The sequence below is a fragment of the Hylobates moloch genome, unplaced genomic scaffold, assembly GCF_009828535.3.
Source record: "Hylobates moloch isolate HMO894 unplaced genomic scaffold, HMol_V3 SCAFFOLD_54, whole genome shotgun sequence".
NCBI classification, from domain to species: domain Eukaryota; kingdom Metazoa; phylum Chordata; class Mammalia; order Primates; family Hylobatidae; genus Hylobates; species Hylobates moloch.
In genome coordinates, this window is record NW_026652329.1 from 292382 (window position 1) to 301933 (window position 9552).

General features: G+C 39.1%; 1 protein-coding gene across 1 annotated transcript in view; it reads left to right on the forward strand.

Annotated features, from left to right (window-relative positions):
* LOC116463701 (coiled-coil domain-containing protein 30-like) overlaps nucleotides 1-6646 on the forward strand; it is a 159004-nt gene extending 152358 nt beyond the window's left edge. The window contains exons 15-16 of the mRNA XM_032146915.2: nucleotides 5488-5555; nucleotides 5929-6646. Coding sequence (XP_032002806.1) covers nucleotides 5488-5555; nucleotides 5929-6139 — 279 coding nt within the window. The 3' untranslated portion in view covers nucleotides 6140-6646. The remainder of the gene's footprint in view (nucleotides 1-5487; nucleotides 5556-5928) is intronic.
* The last annotated feature ends 2906 nt before the right edge of the window (nucleotides 6647-9552 follow it).

Consider the following 9552-nt stretch of genomic DNA (forward strand, 5'->3'; position numbering starts at 1 on the left):
TTATAGGCATGAGCCACCATACCTGGCCTTAACTGGGAAGTTTATAACAATAAACACCTACATCCAAAAAGTGGAAAGACTTCAAATTACCTGAAGATGCACCTCAAGAAACTAGAAAAGCAAGAACAAACCAAACCCAAAATTGATACAAGAAGAGAAATAATAAAGATTAGAGCAGGCCAGGCATAGTGGCTCACACCTGTAATCCCAGCATTTTGGGAGGCCGAGGCGGGCAGATCACGAGGTCAGGAGATCAAGACCATCCTGGTTAACACAGTGAAACCCTGTCTCTACTAAAAATACAAAAAATTAGCCGGGCGTGGTGGCACACACCTGTAATCCCAGCTACTCAGGAGGCTGAGGTAGCAGAATCACTTGAACTTGGGAGGCGGAGGTTGCAGTGAGCTGAGATCATGCCACTGCACTCCAGCCTGGGTGAAAGAGCAAGACTCTGTCTCAAAACAAAACAAATAAACAAACAAAAAAAAGATTACAGCAGAAATAAATGAAATTGAGATTAAAAGAACAATATAGAAGATCAATGAAACAAAAAGTTGAGTTTTTTTTTAAGATAAACAAAATCAACAAATCTTTAGCCAGACTAACCAAGGAAAAAAGAGAGAAGACCCAAATAAATAAATCAGAAATGAAAAAGGAGACATAACAACTGAGATCTCAGAAATACAAAGAATCATTAGAGACTATTATGAATAACCATATGCCAACAAATAGGAAAACCTAGAAGAAATGGATAAATTTCTGGAAACATACATCCTACCAAGATTGAACCATAAAGAAATAGAAAACTTCAACAAATCAATAATGAATCATGAGATCAAAGCCATAATAAAAAGTCTCCCATCAAAGAAAAGATCAGAACCTGCTGGATTCACTCCTGAAGTCCACCAAATATTTAAAGAAGGAATACCAATCTTACTCAAACTCTTCCAAAAAAAAAAAAAATAAAGAGGAGGGAATACTAACAAACTCATTAAATGAGGCCAGCATTACCCAGATGCCAAAACCAGGTGAGACTATAAAAAGATCATTCACCATGATCAAGTGAGATTTGTCCCAGGAATACAAGGATGGCTCAACATATGCAAATCAATAAACATGATACACCATATTAATAGAATGAAGGACAAAACCCATATGATCATCTTATTATATACAGAATTGACAAAATTCAAATCCTTTCATGATAAAAACTCTCAAAAGATTAGGTTTAGAAGGAATATACCTCAATACAATAAAGGCCATATATGACAAGCCCACAGCTAACATTATACTCAATGGTGAAAAGTTGGAAGCTTTTTCTCAAAGATCAAGGACAAGGCAAGGATGCCCATGCTCACCACTTCTATTTCATGTATACTGGAAATCTTTGCCAGAGCAATTAGGCAAGAGAAAGAAATAAAAGGCATCCAAATAGGAAAGGAAACAGTGAAACTGTGTCTATTTGTTGACAACATGATCTTATATGTAGAAATCCCTAAAAACTGTTAGAACTAAGAAGCAAGTACAGTAAAGTTGCAGGATACAAAATCAACACACCAAAATCAGTACTGCTTCTATACACCAACAACACATTATCCAAAAAAGAAATCAAGAAAATAATACCATTTACAATAACTACAAAAGAAATAAACTACTTATGAATAAATTTAACTAAAGAGGTGAAAGATCTGTATACTTAAAACTACAAAACTTTGATGAAATAAATTGAAGAAAATACAATAAATGAAAAGATATTAGTGTTCATGAATTGAAAGAATTAATATTGCTAAAACGCCCATACCACCCAAAGCAATCTATAGGTTCAGTGCAATACCTATCAAAATTCCAATGTCATTTTTCATAGAAATAGAAAAAACAGTCCTAAAATTCATGTGGAACTACAAAACCCCCAAATAGCCACGGCAATATTCAGCAGAAAGAACAAAGCTGGAGGCCTCATACGACCTGATTTCAAACTATATTACAGGTTGGGCATGGTGGCTCAGGCTTGTAATCCCGGCCCTTTGGGAGGCTGAGGGGGGAAGATTGCTTGAGCCCAGGAGTTTGAGACCAGCTTGTGCCCAGGAGTTTGAGACCAGCTTGTGCCCAGGAGTTCAGGACCAACATGGCAAAACCCCATCTCTACAAAAAAGTAAAAAATTAGCTGGGCATAGTAATCTCAGCTACTTGGGAGGCTGAGGCAAGAGGATTGCTTGAACCCAGGTGGTAATGGTTGCAGTGAGCCATGATTGTGCCACTGCACTCCAGCCTGGGTAACAGAACAAGACCCAGTCTAAAATAAATAAATAAATAAATGTGTGTGTGTGTGTGTGTGTGTGTGTATAACAGAACTACAGTAATAAAAACAACATGGGACTGGCATTAAAATAGACACATTGACCAAATGAAACAGCATAGAGAGCCTAAAAACAAACCCACACATTTACAGTCAATTGATTTTTCTTTTTCTGTTGCCCAGGCTGGAGTGCAGTGGTGCAATCATAGCTCACTGCAGCCTCAACTTCCTGGGCTCAAGCAATCCTCCCACCTCAGCCTTCCAAGTAGCTGGAACCATAGGTGCACACCATCACACTCAGCTAATTCTTTAAATTTTTTGTAGTGATGGAGTCTTGTCATGTTGTCCAGGCTGGTCTCAAACTCCTGGGCTTATGCAATGCTTCTGCCTTGGCCTCCCAAAGTGCTGAGATTATAGGTGTCAGACACCACACCTGGCCTACAGTCAGTTAATTTTTTGACAAAGGATGAAAATGACATTGAGAAAAGGACAGTCCCTTCAACAAAACAGTATTAAGAAAACTGGATATCTACGTGCAGAAGAATGAAAGTGGACCGTTACCTAACACCACATTAAAAAATCAACTCCAAATGGATTAAAGACTTTAAGACCTGAAATTGTAAAACTACTAGAAGAACACTAAATGGGGAAAGAACTACATGATGTTGATCTGGACAACGATTTTTTCAATTTGACACGAAAAGCTCAGGGAACAAAAACAAACATATACAAATGGGATGGTGTTAGGTAACATGGGCACAGTAAGATGGCGCCAGTTCCGGGTTCTTCACCCCCCAGTTCCCGGTTCTCCACCCCGCGAGCCCGCCAAGAGAAGGCCAATCAGGGAAGAACACCTCCTGCCTTTTACTCAAACCCCACCCCTAAGCCAATCACCGATGCCCGCGTAGCCCCACTGAGTATAAAAACCCAGCACCTAAGCAGCTCGCCCCTTCTTCCTTCCTTCTCCTCCTCCATGTGGTGTCGCCTTGGTGCCTCCAATAAAATCTCTTGACCGCGACCAGCGTGTCTTTGGTTTGAGCCCGATCGGGTCCGACTCTTTGAGGTGGGATTACATCAAACTAAAAAGTTTCTGCACAGCAAAAGAAACAATTAACAGAGTGAAGAGGCAACCTATGGATTGGGAGAAAATATCTGTAAGCTACACATCTGATAAGGGATTAATATCCAAAATATATAAGGATCTCAACTCAATAGCAAGAACACAACCCAATTAAAAAGTGGGCAAAGGGCCTGAATAGACATTTCTCAAAAAAAAGACATACAAATGGACAACAGATATATGAAAAAAAAAAGCTCAACATCATGAATCATTATGGAAATGTACATTAAAACTGCAATGGGATATCACCTCACACCTGTCAAAATGACTGTTATCAAAAAGATGAAAGATAAGGGCCAGGCATGGTAGCCCAAACCTGTAATCCTAGCAGTTTGGGAGGCTGAGGTGGGAAGACTGCTTGAGGTCAGGAGTTCCAGACCAGCCTGGGCAACACAGCAAGACCCTGTATCTACAAAAATTTTTTTTTTGTTTTAATTAGTTGGGTGTGGTGGTGTGCACCTGTGGTTGTAGCTTCTCAGGAGGCTGAGGTGGGAGGATTCCTTAAGCCCAGGAGGTCAAGGCTGCAGTGAACTATGTTCATGCTACTGCACTCCAGCCTGGGTGACAGAGCAACACCCTATCTCAACAAACCAAAAATATGAAAGATAATCTGTTGGCAAGGATGTGGAGAAAAGGGAAACCTTGTACACTGTTGTTTGGAATATAAATTAGTACAGCAATTATGGAAAACTGTGTGGCGTTTCCCCAACAAAGTGAAACTAGAACGACCATACGATCCAGCAATCTTACTTCTGGGTATACATCCAAAGGATTTGAAGTCAGTATGTGATATACACTATGGTGTGTGAAAATGTGGTATATAGATACGATACAATACTATTTAACCTTAAAAAGGAGGGAAATTCTGTACTTTGCAGCAACATTGGTGAACCTGGAGGACATTATGCTAAGTGAAAAAAGCCTGGAACAGAAAAACAAATACCACATCTTCTCACTTAAACGTGGAATCTAAAACAATTGAACACATGTAAGCATAGAACAAAATGCTAGTTACCAGAGGCTGAGGGGTGGGGAGGCAATGGGGAGATGTTGGCCAAAGGTACAATGTTTCAGTTAGACAGGAAGAGGAAGTATTTGAGGTGATGGATATGTTAATTACCTCAATCCAATCATTCCATATTATATATCATAGTGTCACTTTGTACCCCATAAGTATAGGCACTTATAATTTGTCAATATTCAATAGTAAAAATAAAAATTTTAAAAAACTTTCTGACCATCATAATATCCAAGAGAAATAAAAATATATGTCCTACCAGAAACTTGCACATAAATATTCACAGCAGCATTATTCATAATAACTAAAAAGTGAAAACAACCCACTCTCCATCCCCTGATGAATGGATAAACAAAATGCGTTTTATCCAAATGCTGGAATATTATTCAGCCATAAAAGACATAAAGTATTGATACTTACTATAACATAATGAAGCTTGAAAACAGGATAATATTTTAAAGAAGGCAGACATAAAAGGCCACATATTGTATGATTCCATTTATATGAAACATCCAGAATAAGGAAATCCATAAAGACAGAAAGTATATTAGTGATTGCCAAGGATTCGGGGGAGGAATAAATGGGGAGTAGACTGCTCCTGGGTATGGGCTTTTTTGGGGGGTGATGAAAATGTTCTGGAATTAGACAGTGGTGATGGTTGCATAAGTGTGTGAGTACATTAGAAAGCACTCAGTTAAACCCGTTAAAAGGGAAAACTTTATAGTATGTGAATTACTTCTCAACAAAGCAGTTATTTTAAAAATAAAATTTTCTGCAATATCTCCAAAATATATATAACAAAAGAAGCAAGGGGTACCATGTGTGTAAAACTAGACAGACAGACAGATATAGATAGATCATTTATAGATAGATATAGATAGATTATATATATATAGAGAGAGAGAGGGCAACCAACTTTTCATTCTATACCCTTTTATGTTTCTCATTGTTTGTACTATGTGCAGGTATTGTATCTATATTTTTTTTTCTAGGATCATATAGCTAATGGTTTATCATTATAACTTTTTACATTCATCCTTTCTTTCCTTTTAGGAAACAACAATTAGTGACATACTTGAATCCGAAGTAGTGAATGAAATATTGCCTTTATCAAACTCCAGGTTAGTAAAGTCAAGACAAGTAAAGTAAAGTCTATCTGAGATGGACTCTCAGCCATGCCTGAAAGTCGTGGCTGCCTAACTAGTCCTGGATTGCTGGCTTGAGAAGGCATAGCATTCTGGGCCCATTTTCTCTACCTGAATTGTTTGCATCTTCTTCCAATTCCTCCCCTTGCCACTCCTTCACCCCTAAACCCCACAGAATCCTGATTAAGGTAGGAAATGAAATATGAACATAGGTTTAAGGTAAATTTTATTTGGCTTTCTTTGTGTAACAGTTGCAAAAAATTGAAATTCTGTCAATGCCTGTATCCCTGTAACCCCAAACTGCTACCAACAAACTCTACATGATGTCCTCACATATGGCCTTCCTTAGTTTTTCAGGAAAAGGTTTGGTAGAGTCATTTGTAAGTCTTCAAGAGACTGAAGAGATCAAGTCAAAAGAAGCAATGGCAGGTTCAAAGTCCCCTGAAAAGTCCCCTGAGAATCTTGTGTGTTCACAGAATTCTGAGGCTGGATACATAAATGTGGCTTCTCTGAAGGAGACACATGGTATACAAGAACAAGACCAAAAGTCAGAACTATAAAATCACTGGTGCCTAAAGCTATACCGAACAAAACTGCTAACTTAAAGCCTGGACAAAAGGTGGACCATGACATTGAGAAGAGTCACCACAGATCCCAAATGGATATCAGCCAAGAGTCTTCAAAATTGCTGATAAATTCATTAAAGCAGTTGTAAAAATGGATTTCTCAAGTTCGTTTGATATCCTCAGATGCCTTGTATTGACCAAAATATTGACTTTAGTTCAATGATTTATTTAGGTTTCTCTTCAGCAGAGCACATTTATGGTTAATTCAACATTCTTTCCCATTATCATGGGTATCTTTTCTGATTTATTTTTTAAGAGTAAAAATAATACAGTCACATTAAAGCAAATTTTGTTTTTTAAAAAAACCCTCCTACGCTGGGTGTGGTGGCTCACGCCTGTAATCCCAGCACTTTGGGAGGCCGAGGTGGGTGGATCATGAGGTCGGGAGATTGAGACCATCCTGGCTAACACGGTGAAACCCTGTCTCTACTAAAAATACAAAAAAATTAGCCGGGCATGGTGGCGGGTGCCTGTAGTCCCAGCTACTTGGAAGGCTGAGGCAGGAGAATGGCGTGAACCCGCGATAGTGCCACTGCACTCCAGCCTGGGTGACAGAGTGAGACTCCGTCTCAAAAAAAGCAAAAAACAAAAACAAAAACCCTCCTATAATACCACAAGCTTTTTTTTTTTTTTTTTTTTTTTTTGAGACGGAGTCTCTTACTCTGTCACCCAGGCTGAAGTGCAGTGGCATGATCTCCGCTCACTGCAACCTCTGCCTCCCAGGTTCAACCAATTCTCCTGCCTCAGCCTCCCGAGTAGCTGGGATTATAGGCACCCGCCACCACGCCCAGCTAATTTTTGTATTTTTAGTAGGGACAAGGTTTCACCATGTTGGCCATGCTGGTCTTGAACTCCTGACCTCAGGTGATCCACCTACCTCAGCCTTCCAAAGTGCTGGGATTACACCAATACCACAGTCTTAACACAACTATTTTTATTTTACAATTATTCCCTTTTGGTCCTAATTCAAGTACATATATTCTAAATGGTTATTATTATAATATTGTATATTCATTTTCACAGTTCGATTTTTAATTTACTGTATATACCATGGAAACATTTTCAATCGCCATATGATATTCAATCATGTTGATGTTCTATAATTATTTTTATGGGAAAAGTTTTAAATGTTTAATGAAGAAGATTTAGGGCAATACATTATTTAAAAGTGGATAGGAGGTCGGGCACGGTGGCTCACACCTGTGATCTCAGCACTTTGGGAGGCTGAGGTGGGCAGATCACCTGAGGTCAGGAGTTTGAGACCAGCTTGGCCAACTTGGGGAAACCCCGTCTCTAACAAAAATACAAAAACAATTAGCCAGGTGTGGTGGTGCGTGCGCCTGTAGTCCCAGCTACTGGGGAGGCTGAGGCAGGAGAATCGCTTGAACCCGACAGGCAGAGGTTGCAGTGAGCCAAGACTGCACCACTGCACTCCAGCCTGGGTGACAGAGCAAGACTCCATCTCGAAAAAATAAATTAAAATAAATAAAATGAAACAAAATAAATAAAATAAAATAAAATAAATAAAATAAATAAAATAATAAAATAAAATAAATAAAATAAACTAAAATAAAGGATAGGAAAATACCAAGAGCTTTTCCTGGGGGAGGGGGTATGAGAAGAGAGTTCACATAAACCCCATTACATAGAAACTACCTCTAAATATTTCCAAACAGGAGTACAAAGTAGGTGAACAGTCTCCAGCTCATCTTTAGTGTAGTGGGACTGCTTCTTCAGAAAAGATCAGCAACATTCACATCCATTTCATCTATCAGGGTGGAACAGTACTGCTCAGTATCTCTGAGGATGTGGATGTTCTACAAATTAAACGTTCTCTTGTTTGGCATTTAAGTTGTTTTTACTTTTGTTTTTTGAGACAGGGTCTCACTCTCTAACCCAGGCTGGAGTGCAGTGGTGTGATTACTGCTCATGCAGCCTCAACCTCCCATGCTTAAGTGATCCTCTCTCCTCAGCCTCTCCCAAGTACAGGCACGTGCTACCATGCCTGGCTCATTTTTGTACTTTTTGTAAAGATGAGGTCTCACTCTCACTCTGTTGCTCAAACTGGTCTCAAATTTCTGGGCTCAGGTGATCCTCCCACCTAAGCCTCCTAGGTGATAGGATTATAGGATGAGCCCCTATGCCAGGCCTGGTTTTACTTTTTTACTATTTAAGATTATGCTGTATTGAAGGTCTTTGTGCATGTAGTTCTTTTCTTCTTTTGAATTATTCCAGAAAACAAATTTGCAAGATCAGACTGAGTCAAAGGATATAAATGTTAATATTGCTCTAGGACATCACTTCCTTTGCTTTAAAAAAGGGTTCTGCCTGGCCAGTTGTGGTGGCTCACACCTATAATCCCAGCATTTTGGGAGGCCGAGGCAGGTGGATCACTTGAGGCCAGGAGTTCAAGACCAGCCAGGCCAACATGGCAAAGCCCTGTCTCTACTAAAAATACAAAAATTAGCCGGGTATGGTGGTGCACACCTGTAGTCCCTGCTATGTGGGAGGCTGAGGCACGAGAATCACCTGAACCCAAGAGGTGGACGTTGCAGTGAGCTGAGACCACTCCACTGTACTCCAGCCTGGGCAAAAAGTGAGACTCTGTCTCAAAAAACAATAATAATAATAAATAAATAAATAATAAAATAAATAAAAAGTGTGTCAACATACTGTTTTCATAGTCAAGTTACTCAACCTCCTTGAGCCTCTATTTCTTGATTCATAAAATGGGAACAATAATAGTTCTCTATCCCATAGGGTTGTGAGGACCAAATGAAATGAAGCATGTAAAGTATTTAGCACTTAGTAACTGCTTAATAAACGCTATCATAATTTATTTTTACTAGCGGTTTATCAATGTACTATTTTTTTCACAACCTCATCAACATTGGATATTATCAATTTTAAAGATTTATTCTAAAACAGTTGGTATAAAATTACACTGAAGCGTGACTGCTGCTGTTCCTTTTCCCCCTCCTCCGCCTTCTTCTTTTTCAGTTGGAGGAGACCAAGAGGAAAGGATCAGTAACCAGAAATAAAAACGACCCTTTAAATTGAGACACGCTGTATTTTTATATGTAATCCTTGCTTTCTCAGACGACAGAGCTAGAAAAGATGATCAAATGACCTAGGAAATAATAACTATTATATTAAATGCATGCTGTTATATTGAATGAGCCTTGCCCAAGGTCCCCTTCTTCCACTAAATTCATTGCATCTATTATTTATTGAATACCTACTATGTGCTATTCAGTAGGAGACATTGCAGCTACAGCTGCGAATAGGACCAGGAGAGTCTCTACTTTCATGGAGTTTATATGCTATCAGGGAGGAAGATTATGTGT